Source organism: Panthera tigris, chromosome A1 (genome assembly GCF_018350195.1).
Source record: "Panthera tigris isolate Pti1 chromosome A1, P.tigris_Pti1_mat1.1, whole genome shotgun sequence".
Lineage (NCBI taxonomy): Eukaryota > Metazoa > Chordata > Mammalia > Carnivora > Felidae > Panthera > Panthera tigris.
Genome location: NC_056660.1, coordinates 232,639,051 through 232,660,654, shown reverse-complemented (window position 1 = coordinate 232,660,654; position 21,604 = coordinate 232,639,051). Strand labels below are relative to the sequence as shown.

The 21,604-nt window shown below is 45.7% G+C and overlaps 1 protein-coding gene across 8 annotated transcripts in view; it reads left to right on the top strand.

Moving 5' to 3' along the window:
• The first annotated feature begins 391 nt into the window (after nucleotides 1-391).
• ADCY2 (adenylate cyclase 2) overlaps nucleotides 392-21,604 on the top strand; it is a 412,965-nt gene continuing 391,752 nt past the window's right edge. For all 8 annotated transcript variants that reach the window (XR_006221652.1, XM_042997735.1, XM_042997720.1 and 5 more), the window contains exon 1: nucleotides 392-622. Coding sequence is in view for 7 of the 8 variants with exons in the window: in XM_042997735.1 (XP_042853669.1) it covers nucleotides 392-622 (231 nt within the window). In the remaining variant the exon portion in view is untranslated. The remainder of the gene's footprint in view (nucleotides 623-21,604) is intronic.

The following is a 21,604-nucleotide window of genomic DNA, read 5'->3' as shown; positions in this document are numbered from 1 at the left end:
GCGCCCCCCTCCCCTCCCCCTCGGGCCGCCCCCAGCGCGTGGCTCGGCCGTCGGGGGGCGGCGGCGGTGGGCGGAGGCCGGGCCGCGCGCGCCGCGCGGTTGGTGGGGGGTGGGGGGGGGAGGAGAGGGGCGGGCCGAGGGCCCCGGTCGCACCCGCCCCCTCCCGCGCGGTGGCGGCAGCGGCGGCGCCGGGAGCTGCCCCTGAGGCCGCCGCCCGGCCCCCGCCCGCGCGTCAGCGCCCAGCCCGGGGCGCCGAGCTCCGCCCGCGCCGGAGGCCCCTGCGCGCAGCTCGGAGCGCGGCAGCCGGGCCGGCCGAGGCGGCGCGGGGGTGGGACGCGGGCGGCGCAGCCCCGGCCGGGCGCGCTCGGCGGGCGCCCCGCGAGCCGGCCCGATGTGGCGGGAGGCGATGCGGCGCCGCCGCTACCTGCGGGACCGCGCCGAGGCGGCGGCTGCGGCGGCGGCGGCGGCGGCGGGCGGCGGCGACGGGCTGCAGCGGTCCCGGGACTGGCTGTACGAGTCCTACTACTGCATGAGCCAGCAGCACCCGCTCATCGTCTTCCTGCTGCTCATCGTCATGGGCGCCTGCCTCGCCCTGCTCGCCGTCTTCTTCGCGCTCCGGCTGGTGAGTGGCCTCCCCGCGCGACCTGCCCCGGCGCCGTCCCGGTCCCGGAGCCCGGAGCCCGGAGCCCGGAGGCGGACCCGGCCCGGACGAGCCGCGCGTCCCGCCCGGGGGCTGGCCCCTCGGCCCGCGGCTCCCGGCCCGGCTCGCGGTTGGGGGGGGGGGGTGCCGCGGGCGAGAGAAAAGTTTCCGTGGCAGGTGGGGCCCCAGATAAAGTTGCCGGGGTGCTCCCCGGGGTGGACGGGCAGGGCGTGTGCTCCCCCCCGGCCCCGCGCACCCGCTGGCCCGGCCCGCTGCGCTTTCAGCCGGCGCCGCGGCCGCAACATCTGCCCGAGACGCGACCCCTCCGGCCGCTGCCCGAGGCCGTGCACGGGTCCCCGGAGCCGGCGTTTTAGTTGGGAGTGCACGTTAACTCTCCGAAACCTGCCCTGGGAAAGGGGTTAATGGCGAGGGAAATGGGGGGGGGGGGGAAAGCATAGGATTATGCATCTCTGCCCTTGTATCTATTTAGTCCCATAGACAGAACGAGATGGGGTGTTGACCTGTTGTGAGTCTTCACGCTTTGAGTCTGTAAGTAGCAAGCACCCACGGACCGTTGATTTCCTGTTTCTAGGGAGGTTTTTCATCGTGTCGACTCTTTCGTGCAGGTTTTGAAAGTGGGTTTCATCACCAGGAGCATCGGTGCAACTCAACAGCTGATGTCAGTTTTGCCAATTTATGTTTTTCAGGCAGGAATCCTTGGCTCGCTCCCTGGAGCGGTGAGGGAAAATCTGTAGATGGCGGTAAACTTCCTGTTACCGATCATTCTGGTTGTGTGGTTCAAACTTTTGCACTGCCTGTGATTCTGTATGTATGTGCAGACTGCCAGGCATCGATTATCCAGTGGGGTATTTTGGGTCAGCGGTTGATCTGGAGATGTCTCTACTGAATGACTTTTGTGTGTGTGTGTGTGTAGCTTAGAATAGAAGTATGCACGTGCATTCTGGTCCGCGAGCAAAGAAATAAATGGACGTTTGCCTGTATTTCACCAACTGTGTAAAATAGCTGTCCTTCCTACTTGCCAATTGGTTTCTGATATCCTGAGCCAGATGGCACTCAGTTATTATGCATGGGAAAAACTTGTTATCATCATAGGGTTCTTTTAAAAGTAAAGTTTTCTTTCTCCCCATGTTTCTCGAGAAGTGCTGTCTCCTGATGGAATTCGGTAAGAGTCCGAAATAGAATGTAGGGGATCCGGATGCCCCAGATCACACACTGGTTCTTCTGTCATAAAATCCGAAGCGGAGAGCGCCTTTTGGTTCTGTTTTCTGGGTGTGACTTCAGCGCTGTCCTCATACCCACGGCAGCAGCCCCGGATGCCCCCTGGAATGGGCATGGCATCTCTGTGTCTCTTCACCACTTTCAGGACTGGCACCAGGCTCTCTAAAAGCATCTTTTGTTCATTCCTGCACTTGCAGGGAAGAAAGCACGTCAGCTTTCCTCTGGAAATCTCTTCTGCTAGGACGTCGCTGCTTGTGATTCTGTTGAATCTGTAATTCAAACCCTTCTGGCTCGTTCTCTTCTAAATGGAAAAGGAGGAGCAGGTGATGGCCTATTTATAGCACCATTAATATAGTTAAAGACAAGTGTGAAGTTCATGTCTCCCCTACACACACAGCACTTTGTTTTCTAAGATACAGGTCTCGAATTTCTTAAACCCCACTGATACAGATGTTCTTGCCTGGGCTTTTCTGAGGTTCAGCATCGTCCAGCTGTGACACCCTTCTCTGAGTTGTTTTTGAGCTCTCCGTTAGTCTCTATACACCTCCTTTGTGTTCCATATCACATGGTGCGAGTGGTATCCTTTTCACAGTTTATCCAGGCGTCTTTACCTTTCCTTGGGAAATCCACCATTTCCACACTTTCCTGGCGTTCAGCTAAAGCGTTTAAAGCACAGAGTAAGCACTTCCCGGGCCGTGGCTGTGGCCTAACATGATGCCCAGAGGCAGCGAAATGGACTGTTCCTTGCTGTACCTGGTCTGTGGACTGACTACTGTATGAATCTTTCAAGGTGAAGAGCTCTGCAGAAACGTTCCAGAATCAGGGAGTATGAATGGTTTTGGTGGAAAGGCTCCCTTCAGGTGGGGACTGGGGCTGCAGGGCCCAGCGGGAGGTGGGAACCCCCGCAAGCCATAGGCAGTATCCTTCCATACTAGACGTTAGGGACGACTGGGTCAGTTCTGAGCTCCAGACGGCTCGTTTCTCTTTTGCTTTTAGTAATATCATAAACAGCAGTTCCGCTTTCCGGAGAATGTTCTCTGTTCACACAATGATGGAGCATTGAAAGACAGGCCGGTGTTCACGCAGAGCTGTGTTCACACCGAGTGGGGTGAGTTCATTTCTCAGACTGACCAGAGCTTGGCTGCTGAGCGATCTACCTCTGGGGGATGGAAATAGCCGCCTGGGGCCAGCCCAGGTTTCCACCTTCGAGCGCTTTACAAGAATAGCTGGGCTCTGATGTAATTCAGGAGCTCGGCACATCTATTTTTGCTGCCTGAAATCTTGGACAGATTTCTTCTTTCCCATGAATCTGCCTGATTTTGGTTTCTATTAGACTTTCATCAGTTCTTGTAGTAGAAAAAGTCTGGCAGTCTTCTTCATGCACATCCAGTAGCCTCCTAGAACATTTGGATCACAAAATGATCTTAGCATCATCCAAGTACGTAGTGATGTTTTGCTATATGGACTTGCCTTTGTACGAAGTGATTTGACATGATTCACAAATCAGTTTCACTTAATTTCAACTTATGATCAATCAGTCCATGAAACTGCATGAAGTTAAAGTAGTTCTTGAAGTATTTTTAAACTTTTATTTTTAATGTTTATTCATTTTTGAGAGAGAGAGGGAGGGAGGGAGACACAGAATCAGAAGCGGGCTCCAGGCTCCAAGCTGTCAGCACAGAGCCCGATGCGGGGCTTGAACCCAGGAACCATGAGATCATGACCTGAGCTGAAGTCAGACGCCCAAATGACGGAGCCATCCAGCTGCCCTGAATTTTTATTACATTGTAAAAATAAATTCTGAATTGAAACTTCGCCATCTTGCTTAGTTATTTTCTACATAGGAAGCCATTAAATAGGTTTTATCCCATATTCGCTAGGAATTCTCTAGACATAGAATAAATAGGACGCCTGATAGCATGTCTTGAATTTTAATAATTTGTTTAATAATTTGAAAGATATTTTCTGTTGCTTTTCAAGGGTGTTGTACTGAGAGCACAGGGCATGATGGGCGAAGTAAACTTGACACCTGGCATCGGAAAATAATGGAACTCATGAGATCAGACTTTAAGTTCTGAGTCTTATGATGTCACTTCATTTTCCAGGACTGGCTCTCATTACTACATGCGTGGAACCGACTATCAGAATTAAATCCTCTCTGACTTACCACGTCCAAAATCAGCAAGCTTTTTTTTTTTTTTTTTCGAAATTGGCCTGTCATTGTTAGCAAAGTTGACATAATTTTTTTAGTTTGTCAAAATACCAGCTGGCTGCAACCAGATTTGTTTTAGCTAAAATTCATGATGAGAAATAGTTAATATTTCAACTGGAATGGAAAACTTTTATTCCCATACATTTTAAATAGATATTGCAACAAAATAGATTTTTTTATTTTGCTATGAGATGGAAACCCATGCAGGTATACATGCTTTTATTAAATATGTAATATGCATGATTTCGACTGAGAATATGATCTTCTTCCTTTTTCGTGATTTGGTGAGCTAAATCTTTCAAACAATAACCGTAAGTACTTGCCATTCCAAATCAGTTTTCCAGGGAAAATTGGGTATTTTTTCTAAGGACAGATATATCAGTGTTTTGTTTTTTTTTTCTTTATTTATACAACGGAGAAACACACACAGAAACCCAGTCATTGTACAGGAAGATTGGCTTTATTATTCCAGACGGTATTTCAGCGCCCCCAGTGGGTGGTAGGATGTCAGTGGGGACACACTCAATCCTTCACCCTTGTCTTGGGGGGTGAAGGCTGGAGAAGGCAGATAAATATGTCTGGCCTCTTCTTTCAGGAACAGGAAAAGTATGTACTTCCTCTGGTCCCATAATTCTGGGGGTGCATGGGACTAGAGCTTGTTCTTGGGAATCAGAGTAGAGGTATCTCAAGATATACCTTCCCGTGAATTTCTTTGCATTCAGGAAACTCTTTCTTGGCAGGTGTTTGTAATGGCAACCAGCCTTTCACGAAGTCATTCCCGTTATAACTTAACTGTGGCATCAACAAAAGATGAGGAAAAACCATAATTTTCTGCAGGAAAGGTGGTTGCAATTTAGAAGGCTGACAAGGAAGGATTTGGAAGCATCCTTGGGATCTCAAAAGTGCACGATTCAATATATGCACAGGACCTAGTCTTCTCCTTTTGAAAAAGGGCAGAGAAAGTAAAGTGATGGTTAAGAGCATCTTTCTGCGCGGGCCTTTTGGCTTCGTGCCTTTCCATCTCTATGACCTTCGGCAAATTATTTAACCTCTCTGTGCCTCCGTTTTCTTGTTTGTAAAATAGAACGGTACCTGCCTTCTAAGGCGATGGTCCAAATTAGTGCTTGTGAAGCAGTCAGAGTAATGCCTGGCCCAGAACATGCCCCCCAGGAAGTACTGTCAGGAGAGTCTTCTGTCGTTGCATTTCTATTGTTGCTATGGAGGAACGTGTCACATGGCATTAAAGCTGGAAGGCACTCTTGGAGAATGAGGACAGAGACCCAAAGCAGTGCGCTCGTTTCTTTCAGGTCCCACAGGGGCAGGGCGGGGGCCAGATGCAGGGCATTCGACTCTTCCTGGGGGAGCTTTCCTGGAGGCCACTGCAGATCGGAGATTCCCGGCTCCGGTCCAGACACAATCGCGGGTTTCCTGTTGAAATTTCCTACTGATGTGAATGTCCTCAGCCCTCATTTTCTGGAATGGAGTTACATGTCAATTCTTTTCTCTTTTGATGTTAAAACACATCTTGGTAGAGCTGCTTCCTGACTTTGAGCTCGTTGAGGTGGGCATCATTTATTTTCAGTATGCCCAGTATTCCCAGTGTCTTCCCCATTAAGCCGAGGACCCATTTGTGGCTGTGCTTTTGTTGTCTGAGAAATCTCTGGCATAAATACCGTGGCATGTAGAATCATTCCTGTTGAACTATTTGCGAAGTTTCCTCTTACCGATATTTTTAAATCATTCTATTTAAAAGGTAATAACACTGTGAGAGCTGATATATTACTCTGTTACAGGTGTTTTATGGTGGTATTAATCACTTTGATATGTTGATCAGTAATTGCTAGTGATAGTCTAAACTGGGTGTCTGTGAATAATCCGCTCACACAGCAGTCCTTTCTATAACTTGATATTGGCTTCGGCACAATTTACTGGACTTCACTCATTCTCCTTCCACCTGCAAAGCTCCTGAACTGTGTGAAAGCATTTTCACTACCACATTACTGTCATCTGATGTTCAGCATAGTGTTGTGAGCTTGTCTCGTCTCCTCGACAAATCGGGATGAAACAGAGCTCCGCTTGGGGCATTTCACACAGCCCTGGCCCTGGCCCAGGCGTGTTATTAACACGTGTGTAATTGATGGCGTAGGTCTGCTTTCCTTAGAAGCTGGCCTTTCCATCAGGAGCCTACTGGTTAACACGACAAAACTTTGCTGATAGCCCTGGATCGGGGTCTGTTTTGCCACTTGGTGTGTGCCCCTGAGAAATTAATTTACCTGCCATCGCCTCAGCTACTGTTTCATCTGTGAAATAACACAGATAGCACAACCAGGCTCGGGGAGCTCTGTTGGGAATGAAGAAGGCTAGATCATATGAACATTTAGCACAGCGCCAGGCACATATTGCACCCAAGCCCCACAATGACCTCACTGTTACTCGTATATTTGTGCCACAGAGGGTTTTCCTTGTCAAGGCATCCTGTAGGTGACATGTATTCCCGGCTGGAAACTAAATGGATAATAGGATTTTTAAGTCTGGGCATGAAAGAGCAGGGGATATGTTTCTCTTTATGTGATACATCTTGTGCATAAACTTCGAGTTATTTAAAAAAAGATAGTTGGTGATCCAAAGATAGTTTAGTGAAAAGTCACATTTTGACATAAGTGTTTCATTTTCCAGCCCTAAAATTCATGCCCAATGGACACTCCTGTGGCTTTTCCTATTTCTCGGTTTTGTTAGCTTTGGATAATGGTATATAAAGTAAGATATTTATGATGTGATTTCTTGGTATCATATCAGGAAATTGACAGACCCCTGGAAATTCTGGCTGCAACCACCAGGTGTGTTTGGGAGGAGAGAAAAGGATGGTTGGGTTAGCTCACGTGTGCGTCCATTTGACCAAGTTGAGGTGTGGCTGATGTTGCTTTGATGCTCGCTTTGTATAAGGATACAATAAAAAAAGAATCACAAGGAGAAAACTTCATGGGTCTAGCCGTTCCTAGTAATGTTATAAATAATGTTTTTGTTCCTTCTTTTTACCTGGGCTTACACTTCTGACCCAGAAGCCACATAGTCAGTTGAGAGAGTGATGGAAACGGTAATGGGAACCTTTACCTGAAAAACCATCGTAAGTAACTTTGCCAACTACCTTTCCGACTTTGCTCCAGTTTCCAGAACAATGGTGCCAAGAAAGAGTAGGAATAGAGACCTGGGTCTAGGCTGTTAGGGATACCTAAGGCCAGTTATATCTTAGAGTCCAACCAAATCTCTTAAAAAAAAAACTTGGTGCTTGAAATGGAAATTTTCAATTAACACAATTAAAATATATTGGATGAATAATTTATTGTATTTGAAACATACAGACATAAGGTACGATAGCTTCTTTTTATTTATTTTTATGTTTAAAAAATTTTTTTAACGTTTTATTTATTTTTGAGACAGAGAGAGGCAGAGCATGAATGGGGGAGGGGCAGAGAGAGAGGGAGACACAGAATTGGAAGCAGGCTCCAGGCTCTGGGCCATCAGCCCAGAGCCCGACACAGGGCTTGAACTCACCGACTGCGAGATCATGACCTGAGCTGAAGTCGGACGCCCAACCGACTGAGCCACCCAGGCGCCCCTATTTTTATGTTTTTTAAATGTTTGTTTATTTTTGAGAGAGTGACAGCATGAGTGGGGGAGGGGCAGAGAGCGAGGGAGACACAGAGTCTGAAGCAGGCTCCAGGCTCCGAGCTGTCAGCACAGAGCCCGACGTGGGACTTGAATCCATAAACCACGAGATCATGACCTGAGCCAAAGTCAGACATTTACCCAACTGAGCCACCCAAGTACCCCAATAGCTCCTTTTTAGAACACTGAAATTACTGAGATTTCCCAAGATGGTTATTGCGGGTGAAAATCCTATGAACAAATCAAGTCTCTGTGGCCAGCCACTTAGAGGAGGTTCCTGGTGGAGAATATGGGGGACCAGTACTTTGGAATGGGGGCCTTGATTGCAAGGTCTTAGAAGTAGAACTTCTACCTGTTTCATTAATGTCCTTTACTGTCCCTCAGACATGATGGTGTTGGGACATTACAGCTAGAACGAGCCAGATCTCAAAGGTGCTGGCTCTCATTTCTACGTTCTTATCCCCGAGGCTGACGTGTGTGTGTGTGTGTGTGTGTGTGTGTGTGTGTGTGTTTAATGTATTCTTGAGAGACAGAGACAGAGCATGACCGGGGGAGGGGCAGAGTGAGAAAGGGACACAGAATTGGAAGCAGGCTCCAGGCTCTGAGCTGTCAGCACAGAGCCCGATGTGGGGCTCGAACCCACAAGCTGTGAGATCAGACCTGAGCTGAAGTTGGACACTAACCAACCGAGCCACCCTGGTGTCCCTCGTTTTATTTTAGAGCAGAGGAAGAGAGAGAGACTCTTAAGCAGGCTCCACACGGAGCGGGAGCCCGATGTGGTGCCCTGTTGCATGACCCTGGGATCATGACCTGAGCTGAAATCAAGAGTTGGATGCTCAACCACAGAACCACCCAGTCACCCCTATTTTTTTAAGCTGTAAAAAAATTAAGGGCAAAGTAGGTGAGCCTTCAAGCAACTAGTGATCTGTGGACATTATAAAGGAAACAACATTTTAGACTAGTTCGTTACTAGAACCAGTAATGATGTTAAAAATTCAGAGAATAAAGAGATCAGGTGAGTACAAATGAAAGACACAGTAGTTTCAGACATATGGTGGATCAGATGTCTAATCCTTTCTCATCATTGGCTTGTAGTTAATTCAAGCATTTAACAGCCATGTTCTTCACAGTTAGTCTGTAGGTGCACGGAATGGGATTTATCATTTGACCAATTTGATCAATTTTCGATTTTTAAGCACAGTTCTCATTGATACCTATCTGACTTCCTTATTTACATTGAAGTAAACACTCATGAACCCAGTCGAAACCAGAATAGTCTGTATGGCACTCCTGTCCCAATCCCCTGCTGAGCCTCAAACGTAAACTTTATATTGAACTTTTTGTCATCGTTCTCTTGCTTTTCTTTTTATTCATTTTATCATGTATGTATGTGCATCTGTATATATTATTATAGGCATATGGTGTGAGGTAGTGATTGAGATCAGTTACATTTTTTTTCTTGTGGTGAATGAAATTTTCCTAATCACTTTTAGCTGTTTCTTTCCCCACGTCTGTCTTTCCTACATCAAAATTCCATATGTGAGTGGTTTGTTATGAGTTCTCTATTCTGTTCCACTGGTTGAGTTTTGTTTTGTTTTGTTTTTAGCTTTGTATTCCTGCACGTACACACACCCGCTATAATTGGTAAAGCTTTGTAATAAGTATTTAGATTAAACAGGTAGTAGCATTCAGCTCCTTTAAAAGTTTCTTGACCTTTTTTTTCTTCTCTATAAACTTTATAGTCACCTTATGTCAACCTCATATGGTTGAGTATGAAAAAACTCAACTGAGATTTTGTTAGTGTCATCTTGAATCTCTTGATTCATTGATGAGATATTTTATGATATTAAGCTTTTCTATCCATGAACATTGGAGCATCTCTCCATTCATTTGTGTGCTTTGGTGAAGTGTCACAGTTTTATAGATGTTATTCTGTAACTTGTTGTCTTACTTTGTTAACTAATAACTGAACTGCAGATTCTTTCAGGTTTCCTACGTAGAGAATCCTATCACCTGAAATAATAAGAGTTCTATTTTTCTGTTTTCTAGTATGAAGGTCTTAAATTTCTGTTTCTTATGTTATTGTGCTGGCTAAGAATTCTAATATTATCTTGACAGAATTGGTGATTGTGAGTATTCTTGCCTTTTTCCTAATTTTAAAGAGAGCTCCTTCATAATTTATTTAGGAGGATATTGGTTTTGTAGATTTCCTTTGAGATTCCCTCTTGTTATGCTTTATGCAAAAAGCTTAAATGTGATGGGTGTTGAATTTTACTAAGTGACTACGTATGCTTTTTAAGTTGTTTTTTAGTCTGTCAATGTAATGAATAATAATTATAGGTTTTCTAATATCAAACGATTTTCATATACCTGAGACGAACTCAATTTTCATGGTATCTCTTATCAAATGTTGGATGTCATGTGCTAAGAGTTTGATTAAGAGTTTTACAATATTTTTTTTTTTTTGGTGAAGTGAATTTGAAATATTCTTTTATGAAACTTTGTTTGTTTGTTTGTTTGTTTAAAGTGGGCTCCACACCCAATGTGGGGCTTGAACTCATGACCCCAAGATCAAGAGTCACATGTTCTACCAATGGAGCCAGTCAGGCCCCCCCCACCCCCCCTTTTTTTTAAGTTAAAGAGAGCATGCCTTCCTTTTCAGTTTTCTATAAGATTTTAAGGTTTTTGGAATGTTGGGATGAGTTGGATAGAATTTGTCTGGAAAACCACCCGGGCTTGTCACTTTCTTTATAGGAAAATTTAGAAACTTCCATTTCAGTATCTTGGGTATTAAAAGGATTGTTAGTATTTCTAATTTTATTTCTTGAGTCAGTTTTAATAAGATATTTCAAGGAATTTTTGCCTTTCATCCAAATTCTCACATTTAATGGCACGTAGATAATACTTGTGTCTCATTTTAACACTTTACATGTATTCTGCCTTTGGTTTTTATTTATAGTATTACTGTTCTCTTTGACCTTTTAAAATCTTGTCCGTTGTCTGTTTTGTTTTCACTTTCCCAAGAACTATCTTTTGTCTCTGTTGGGCTTCAAGGGAAGGACAACACAAGCAATGCTAAATCTCCAGGCAGGTGGTTCTAGGGTCTCTGGCCCAGGAGCTGCGAATTGAGTCATCTTTTGACCCAGACTCTTTCCCTGGAAACAGCCCCTTGTCTTCTGTTTTCTGTGACCTCTGAACCTTCTCTTTGGGGTATTCTTCCTTGTCGGTCACCTTCTTGAACACATCTGGGTTGACCGTTTGGGGAATGTTCCCCACATGGGGACTGAGCAGTTTCCTCAGCCTATCTTCCGTCATAGATGGAGAACCCAGAGTTTCCGTTAAGTCTACAACAGCCGTAGTGCAGGCTGGTATTGCTTTTGGAATCCCAGATCTCTCAAAGCTTACTCAACTTCTTACCTATTTAATGTCAGTCATCTGTAGGTGTCTGCGGTCATCATAGTTATTTTGAAGATCGACTCGTTAGATTTGCTGTATGTCTCTGCCTTCTTACCCCATCTCTCTTTCCCTCCCTCTTCTCTCTCTTACTCACTGTCCACTCCTCCTTCTTTCTCTCTCTTTGAGCCTGTTTGAGTAGTGCACTCTGGTCCTCTTTTCCATGAGGCCATTTTGTCCAGTTGAAAGGATTTTCTGGCACCATGCTCCTTGGACTTCACTCTGACACACCTTAATCCATTGTCGAAAGTGGTCTTGCTTTGCCCCCACGAGGCTGAGTTTTAATCCCTTCTCACCCCAGAACCAAGTTGAATCATTTACTGGTTGGGACTGAGAAGCATTTTCCTCTTCCAGTCTGACAGATCCATACAGTTCTGGAATGTGTTGCTTCCGCATTCGTCTTCCTGATAGCCAACCTGTTATCTCCTGATCTTGTGTTTGCCTCATGATACCTTAGTAGATGCAGCCAACAGCAGCAAAGCCATGGTTGTAACATTTCGTTTAATGACCTCTTCGGGAGTAGGGTCAACAAACTCTGGCCCACTGCCTATTTTTTAAATAAAGTTTTATTGAATATAGCCGGACCCTCACTCGCGTATGATCTACAGCTGTGTTGAAGGTACATCAGCAGAGTTAAATAACGTGACTGAGACCGTGTGGCCCAATTAAAGCCTATAAAATACTGATGATCTAGCTCCTTGTGCAGACAGTTCACTGAGCCCTGCTCTGGACTTAGAATTCTGTCAGGGCATCTTTCCCCCTCCAAGATAAATGAGAAGATATTTTGACAAATGGTGGACCTTGGCTAACTTGGTTGCCATTTTCCAGTCTCAATAACTGGGTTCTTCCGTCTCCTGCTGCTTGGCAGCTGTCAGTGCCACACAAGTTAGGTGTTGTCAGACCAGCCCCCTATAGCGTTGTACCAGTTTTTGTTTTCAGTAAAGACGGGATGGGTCGTGATGAGTTAACAAGAAAACCCCAAATGTGGCCTAACATACCAGAGGTTTAGTTCGTGCGCACACATCCTGGCCAGGAGGGAGGTTCTGCTCAGCTTAGTGACTCCGAACGCTCGGCCACAGGTGTCTTCCCCGTGACAGGTGCTTTTGTCGTCATCGTGCCATAGAAGGGGGAAGTGCTGCGGGGCCTCAGACGGGCATTTGCATGGCTCTGCCCAGAGGACAAACCTAGGGTTCTACTCTCGTTTCATTGGCCAAAACATGGTTACTTCTCACTTCAGAGGAGGTCAGAAAGTGCTTCCCAGAAGGAACCCAGAAGAAAGGGTTTCTTTCTTACCTTCCCACCATACCTTCCTTCTGCTTTCTCTGGGTTTCTTTTGTCGTTTGCTTTGTTTTTATAATTTCTGAAGGGGGAAACAAAGTTCATTAGTTTTCAGCCTTTTCTTTAAATGGAAGGCTTGGTCCCCAAAGGGAGCATTAGGGACTCAGCACAGAAGTCGCTAACCAGTTGGAGGTGCAAGGAGATCCAAGGACCTGAGGGCCTGCATCTGTGGAGGAGAGCCTCTCAGGGGGGTTCCCGAGAGCTGTCACCTTCGCCGCCTCTGTGAGTGCACAGCCAGAGAGCTGGTGCGGGGCCGTGGAGAGCCAGGGTGGGCTGGGGCCCGCCAGCTTGTCCCCATGTGTCCCCGCCCACATCTGTCCGGTGCGCCACCCTTCCTGGGGGGCTGCCCTCCTGTGGCCAGCTCTTCCCTGGGAACGTTCGGGAAAGGGGGTTCTGGGAAGGAGCATCCATCAATTGGATGACAGAACAACCCAGCATAGTCGGCTGCTTGTTTCCTGGGTCTTGTGTATACCATGCTCGCTGTTTGACTTCTACATAAAGAAAATAGCACGATCGTGCTTCCGCCTGATGGGATGCAGCCCTTCTTTGTACAACTGAAAACACACCAACGTTCTCCCTCAAGGAGGATCTCAAGGGTTATTTTATCCACCTTAGTGATGTTCATTTGTCAGCTAAGGAGCAGTGTCCTTTAAAAATCACTTTCCTTGCCTACTTGGATATAAAAGCTATTAATACACTCTTAATACATCTCATGTGTCATAGGGAAGAGAAGAAAAAGAGTTACTTCATGTGCACACACGCACAGGCACGAATACATTTACACCAAGCCACGGGAGAAATATTTATAACCGCTGCCATCCCGGGTTCCACAGCAGATCACAGGGATGTCACTGGTATTCTAACGTCCTTCTACCGTCCATTCCATATTCAAGCATCTTCTTATCTGGTCCTAGTTCCTCAGTGGATGGGGTGACACAAATAGTCCCTTTACCTGGTAGTTTGCAAATAGATAATATTTGTTGTTAGAAGTTTCCGTGAACTTTTATCACAGGATACAGGAGCACAAGAGACACCCTACAACCTGCATTGTGTCGGACCCTTCCTTTCCCTGCCTACGTCGTGTATGAGCAACCCAGTTTTTCTTGAGGGCGTCCACCTGTCACCCCAACCAGTACTAAAAGCTCTTCTCTACCCACGGGCCCAGTGCCAACAGTAGCCTGGCGTGGCCGGGTAGCAGTTTGTCTCCGGTGTAATGGAAATATTGTTGAGTTCCTCAGAAGAGGTGTCCTCCTTCGGCAACTGAGCCCTCTGCGTTGGAACAGCCTAAATTTACAGGAATGGAGTTAAGACGTTTTCTTAGAGGGTCATTCATAGGACATCCGCTCCTGTTTCCACCCATTGATTCCCAGACCTGTGGATCTTGGTGGTGGCAGAGCCCGTGCCGTGCTCTGGTGGCTGTTTCAAAGCATGTTTTTGCCCTGGAGGGTATCTCCCAGCCTACAAGGTGGTGCCCCCACGCCGGCACCCTGGGCCTTTAGGAGCTCTTTCCCCCCCTTCAGTCAAGGAAGCTGCTTCTGGGGTGATGAGGAACAGGGTAAGACCAGCGAATTCCAAGAGCATAAGCTCATCGTCACACATCATTTGCTGTAAAATGAATGCTTCTGTCAAAAGCAAGGCTCTGTGAAATACCTTGTGAGTGACCACGGCATTGGGAAAGTCCATATATGGTGGTTTGGGTGGAAGCATGATGGACAGGAAAGCAAAGCCCTAGCCAGAGTAGGTTCAATTCGAGTGAAAACATGCCTTATGTCCGTTGTAATCAACCTGCCACAGACAGCTGGCTCGTACTCCCGAGAATGACACACGTAAGGGGCTCAGTCACAGTGCTTCGATTCTCTCCTTTTCGGTGGCCTTAGTATATTCTGCAGAACCAGACATAATCCAGATGTCTGGATTTTTACTTCCTCTGGCAGTAGGTCTTAGGGAACTCTCTGTGAGGACATGGGTACAGATCGAGAAAGACAGGGTAGGCGGTGTGGGGGGAGCAGAACCTATGAGTACCTGTGACATTTGCTCATGCAACTTGTGTCTTCACGGTCTGTCTGAGCCCTGGCTCATGTGGCTCACCTCCATTTGCTGATGGGATGCCAGCTTCATGCCTGGTGGGTCACACAACAGTCCCATCGGCATGGGCACATTAGATTGCAAGGAGACTTGGTGATGGTCCGTGGTTGGCATTCAGTCCCTTTTGGGGTTGGTAATTAGCGAACCCCTGTTTCTCAAAAAGAGAATACTTATTTGCAGAATCACTAAGAATTCTTCATAAAGCACTGGTTTGTGTGGAGAAGTAGACGCTTTCCGGGAAATACGTGAAGACAAACTTGGCTAGTCATCTAGGGGACCACCAAGATGGAGGAACTCAGTGGAAAGGTTTCTGGGAATCTGTTCCTTCTGCATAGCTACTGCCTCTGTGCTTCTGCGGCCAAGAGTCTGCTGGACCACTGTTCACCAGTGGCCAGAAGTTGCTAGAAGTGCTTTCCGAGCTGTTTACTCTATGGTAAATTCTTGTTTAAAATAAAATAATTTATTTGTAAATGTTTGCATTTTTGCTTTCATTATGAGAAAACACTGCTGGTTTCTTGGCGATGTAAGGTTGACTGTTATTTTTTGCTCAATACCTGTCTTCACTGTCTTGCACTCTTGAAATTTTTGTTCCCGTGTTGTCGTTCTTCGTGGGTGATCCTTCCTTCTCTTTGAACACTGTTAGGACTTTTTCTTTATCTCCGATCTTTTGCATGTTTACCGTCATGCATTTATGTTTGTATTTCTTTGTGCCTAACTGGCTGGACTTGTAGATTCATGGTTTTTCATTAGTACTGGACATCCCTAACTGATCCATCTTTAGAGACTTTATCTCCTCAAGTCTCTTTATTTTGTAACTTGGGAACTCCAGTCAGACATGTTAATGCCTCCTTATTCATCTTATTCTAGTCTGTGTGTCTTAGGTTTTTTAAATCATTTTTATCTCTAACATTATAAAGGAATATTTATATTTTGGTGCATTGCACATAAACTCTTTGGTTAATCTTCCAGTTCACCGATTTTCTTTTTAACTATTTCTTTTTTCTGTTTTTGTTTCCATATTTTTTTCTGTTTCAACTGTTGAGCTTTAATTTTTTTTTTCATGTTTTATTTATTTCTGAGAGAGAGACAGACAGAAAGAGTACGAGTGAGGAGGGGCAGAGAGAGAGGGAAACACAGAATCCACGAAGCAGGCTCCAGGGTCTGAGCTGTCAGCACAGAGCCCGACGCGGGGCTTGAACTCACAAACCGCGAGATCATGACCTGAGCGAACGTCAGACGCTTATCCAACTGAGCCACCCAGGTGCCCTGAACTATTGAGCTTTTATTTACATGATTCTGTTGATCAGTTTTACAAGTGCCATTTTCTGTGTGTTTGCCCCTGATTTCTTTTGTATGATCATCCTTGGAAGCGTATCCCCTGTTCCTTTAAACATGTCATATACAGCTAGTCTGTGTTGTCTGGCTGTCATTTTCCATGTCTGCAGTCCTTGCGAATCTAAACCATTTGTTATTTCTGTGGACCCATGTTATTTAGTGATTGGTCATTTTTGGCGATTTTTGTTTTAAGATGTCGATTGACTTTAATTGGTTGGAATATTGCGGTTGTAAGTGGGGAAGCTTTTCCCTGAGAGCCACTGGCTTCTCTTTCCAAGATCGCTGGAATGTGCCCCAGTTGAGGTTTACTCAGTCTCCCTTTGTCTGCGCTTGTAGTCCTGTGGATCTACACACTGTTGAGGCATCTCAGCCCCTGGGCATCTCCATGCACCTGCTGCCTGCAGGACCAAGCTAGTTTTTGCTCCTTCCAGCTGCCTCTGGCTCCTTGCCTTTGTGGGCTAGGCTTCCTGTCTACGTGCCCCCCTCTGCCGAGGGCTCAACACTCTTGTTTGTTTGTTTGTTTGTTTGTTTGTTTGTTTTTAAATTTTTTTTTCAACGTTTTTTTATTTATTTTTGGGACAGAGAGAGACAGAGCATGAACGGGGGAGGGTCGGAGAGAGAGGGAGACACAGAATCGGAAACAGGCTCCAGGCTCCGAGCCATCAGCCCAGAGCCTGACGCGGGGCTCGAACTCACGGACCGCGAGATCGTGACCTGGCTGAAGTCGGACGCTTAACCGACTGCGCCACCCAGGCGCCCCTGTTTGTTTGTTTTAATAGGGGTGAGTAGGGGAGTGGCCTGGAGACCTTGTCTACTGCTTGTGAGACTAGCGATCCTTCAGGAATACTTTGTACTTGGGGTCTAGTTGTAGAAGGGAAAGTTCTTTAAAGTTTGATGCCTCATGTGGACCGTTGCCCATTAAAATACACTTATCTCATGTCATTTTTTGTTTGTTTTGTTTATTTATTTATTTTGAGAGAGAGAGAGAGAGAGAGAGAGCGCACACACTGGTGGGGGAGGGACAGAGAGAGTGGGAGAGAGAGAATCCTAAGCAGGCTCTGCACCAGCAGTGCAGAGTCTGACATGGGGCTCGATCCCAGGAACTCTGAGACCACAACCTGAACTGAAACCAAGAGTTGGATGCTTAACTGACTTAACTCCTAGGCGCCCCTCATGTATTTATTTCTTAGCATGTGAGTGAGAACACTAGCCTGTGTAATAGGAACTGGGAATAAGTAAATATGGTCAAGCCTTTAGGCTATGTATTTTTGTGTGACTGTAACAAGTCACTTAATTACAAGTAGTGGATGATACATCTTTCTAAGAAGGCGTAAACACCTTTGTCTTATGCATTCTTAATTATTTAAAAACTATTTGTGTGTTATTAATTATTCATCATGACAAATTGATGAAGGTTTGGGTATGGGAAAGCTTCCAGAAGTGTTCAGAATTACTTTTGCATTTTACACTTAGACCTGTGCTATGACCCATTTTGAGTTAATTTTTGTGAGAAGTCTAAAGTATGTGTCTAGATTTTTTTTTTTTTTTTGCATGTGGTTGTCTAGTTCTAAGATGTTTTGCTGACAAGACTGTTGTCGCTCTGTCAAATTGTTTTTGTTCCCTTTGTCCTGATCCTTTGACTATGTTTAGTTGGGTCTGTTCCATTCTGTCAATCTCTCTGTTTATTCTTCTGGCAGTACCACTCCTGCCTTGGTCACTGTAGTTTTACAGCAAGACCGGAAGTCAAGTAGGGTCAGTCCTCCTAATTTTTTCCCGTCCTTCCACATGTGTTGGCCATTCTAGGTGCTGTGCCTGCCCATGTAAGCTTTAGAATCAATGTGTTGATATCTACAAAATAACTTGCTGGGATTTTTATTGGGATTGCATTGACTCTATAGGTTAATTCAGAAAGAATCGACATCTCGGCAATATTGTCTTCCTATCCATGAACATGGAATATCTCTCTGTTTTTTTGAGATCTGCTCTGATTTAGTTCACCATGGTTTTGTAGAATTGTTTAATCAGAATTTTTGTTTATTCCTTTCATACCTCATGATAAAATGGAGTATAACTGTATCTGTGGGAAAGTGAAAAGTATATTTTCTACTATATCGCACGTACGTATATATTTAATACACGAGTGAATGAATGATAGTATGTATCTGCTCACATACACCTGTAGTCAGATATATATCACAGCTAAAAGCAAATTTATTTTTGCCTCATGACCACACTTCAAAGTAATTTTTCATGATAAAATGTTATTTAGAATGTAAAGTGGGCATCACTCCAGTAATGAGCAGTCAGACTAGCCTTGGTGAGAGAGCATTGCGATTTGAAGGAGAAAGGGCATGATGATCATCATGGTAACAATTTTGTTATTTATGGTGCACCTGTATGTACTGAATGCCCCTCAGCCATGCAGTATCCATGTTGCTTTTACGTGGAGAAACAGGTTTAGGGAAGCTCGCGCTCACCTTGAGTCGCACAGAAGTAAGTGGGGATGGGTTCCTACCCTCTGTCTGTTGGACTTCAAAACACTTTTTTTTTTTATAGAAAAGCAGTGTTTTGCATGAGACTGTCCTTTACCATGTGAATGAAAAATAGTACTGTTTAACAAAAAAGTGAAAGATGCGAGAACAAAAACACACATAATCTGTTGCCCTATGGAAAAGCCTCTAAGAGACAAAAGAGCTGTCACATAATACATAAAAGCGATGAGTATTTAATAGACCTCTCAATTAGGAGCCCTCCAAAATTACCAGAAAATGCATTGAAAATGAAAGGATAAAGTGTTAGAAGGGAATGAGCTAGGGGAGCCTATTACCATTACATAGATGATACCATGCTCGAGATCTCCCTATGAAAAGGCATTTTAGTACATTTCATTGTAAGGTACTTTTTAAAATGTTTTAAAAGGCATTTGAGTACGTTTTAGTAGTAATAAGGGCATTTTCATACATTTCATTTAGTTTGTGTTGTGAATTTTTTTTTTACCTATATAAGGCATGTTTTAAAGGCATTTTATTACTAATAAAGGCATTTTCATACATTTCACTTAGTTTGTGTTGTATGGTGAATTTAATTTAGATCGACAGTGTTTTTAATGTTTTAGTTCACTTTATCTTAAGCTAGGTTGTTTGTCTTCTACTCTGCATTTTGAAAACTGAAGTGGCTCTGAAGAAAACAGCCACGGGGTGTGCCTCTGTGACTTTGTTCATCATCCTGTCTGCTGGGAATGGCCCAGGGGAGGGAGGAGAGCCTCGTGGTCCAAGCACTGAGGGCATTTCTGCGTTTCATTTACTTCCCCTCCGAGAGGCCCCTGATGCCAGCAGAGATGCTGGGGAGGAATATAGTCCCTAAACTTATACATCCTTTAATGAAAGCTCTACTGTGTTTTCCTTGATGCCCTGTAAAAGATCCTATTTTGTAGAGAAGTCCATATTAAAGCTTGTTTGGAGTTTGAGTTCAGAAGGCAAGTGCAGAATAATTGCTGACTGTCCCCTTTAGGGAAGAGCAGGATTCTTCCGCGGGCTCAGGTCGGGTGGTGGTTAGGGCCACCGGCCTCATGAGCAGCAACTGGTGGGCCATCAAAAGCTGTTGGCCCACTGGGAGCCCGGCTCACCCAGCTGAGGCTGGGGGATGCCTTATGATGCTGGAGGTCCTCCTCTGCTACGCGGGATCCAGCCGGTCCTGCCGGGCGTGTGCCCACAGGCTCAACACCAGCCCCTTAGGGTCTGGGGCATTTGACTTAGGAGCCTTGGGAATCCCCTTCCTCTCTAAAATGTACTAAAAATTATAGTTTGCAACTGTGTTAGCATGAACATCTATGTAACCTTTGACCCTAAGAGCTTGTGTGTGTGTGTGTGTGTGTGTGTGTGTGTGTGTGTGTGTGTGTTTGTGTGTGTGTGTTTTGATTTTAGAAGAAATTAAAACACATTTGTGGACCCTTAAAAAGTATCATAGGACCGAGGCGCTGCGTCTACTATGCCTAACGGAGAGGTCACCGTGCAGCCCAGACAAGGCACTTCTCAGTGATTGAGACCCTGAAATTAAAAAAAAAGTTAGAGACTCCAACATTTAAAACCCGAAACAGTGTTGAGTCTGACTGTATGTACTGTGCCCACCATGGTAGGATGTTGGGTCTTTGTTTTGTGTACAGTTAGATCTTTCTTTTCTTTTTCTTTTTATATGTTTTATTTAATTTTGAGAGAGAGAAAGCGCACGCAAGTGGGGGAGGGGCAGAGAGAGAGAGAGAGAGAGAGAGACAGAGGATCCAAACAGACTCCATGATGACAGCAGTGAGCCTGACGCAGGGCTCAGACTCATGAATTGTGAGATCATGATCTGAGCCGAAGTAGGACATTCAACCGCCTGGGCCACCCAGGCGGCCCACGGTTGTTCGATCCTTTCAAAGAGAAGTGCAGGGAAGCACAGGTGATGAAGATCTCCCCCCCCCCCCCCCTTCCCGTTCCTCTGTTCCTGTACTTAGTAATTTTCACTTTACCGTCACGCGTATTTTCACATCATCTCCAGTCTTTCTGGAGAAACGAAGCCCATAAAGTCAACGATTATTGCTCCGCTACTGGGTCAATGAAATAACTGAACCGTCATACGAGGCAAACAGCTGTCCTGGTTATTTACAAGTTAGCGTTGTGTCCACAGTTCAGCTCACTGTGGGAGGTTTACAATAAAATAAGTTTTCGTGGCTCCGTGTGTGCAGCGGTCGTAATCTCAAGTTGGGTGTCCTCAGAGGACATGCTGTCGTGTCCATGTGCACATTTATTTGTGGTGTCTGAGCGTGGGGAGCGCCCGCACCTGCGGCACATCTGGTGCCCTTGGCAGTGGTCGGAAAGTGTCTGAGGTTGTGAGTACAGCTCAGGCACTCCATCACGGGCATGAACGGCGACGGAGGGAGAGAATAAGAACGTGCGTCTGATCCTCTTCTGCTAGTTCTCGGGGCCTCATGTTTCTCACCTGTGGAATAGTGCAGACACCATGCCCCAAATAGGGGTGTCGTAAATATTAAAGAGGTTCACGTACGAATGAGCGCTTAGCACAGGAACGTGTATCGATTGGTATTTGTTGTGATTGTTCTTGGTGTTGTCTTGGATCGTGGAACACGAGTAACGGTGGGAGAGAAAGGGAAATGAAGTCAAATGGGGGAGGGCCCAGCGCCCCTTCTTTGCTCTCGATGTTCCTCTGGAGTCTGTGTGTGATTTGGCCCATGTGCTCTGCTTCCCCATGGTTTCACATTGGGATAAGGCCATCTCCGGGGTGACGCCAGAGTCTGCCAACAGGATGGGGTGGACCCCGTGGGGACCAGAAAAGACGAAAGGCTCACCAGGCTCTAGCGTTTGAAAGAACTGTCCCCAAAGTCCCAGGTGTTACTATATACCCTTTACTATTCTGAAGCCTCAGTGAACGTTCTTAGGGTCCTGGCCATGCAGGTTCTTTGATGGAAGGTTCTTTGGGTGCTTTAGGGGCTCAACATGTTTGGATGAGGGTTAAAGACCTTAGCTGGGTTCCAGCCCACAGGGAATGCCGTTCATGGCCATGTTCAGGCAGCGCTTTGCCGAAGCCAACGCCTGAATCGTGCGGCCGTAACCGAAGGAAACACTACGTCTATCACGTTG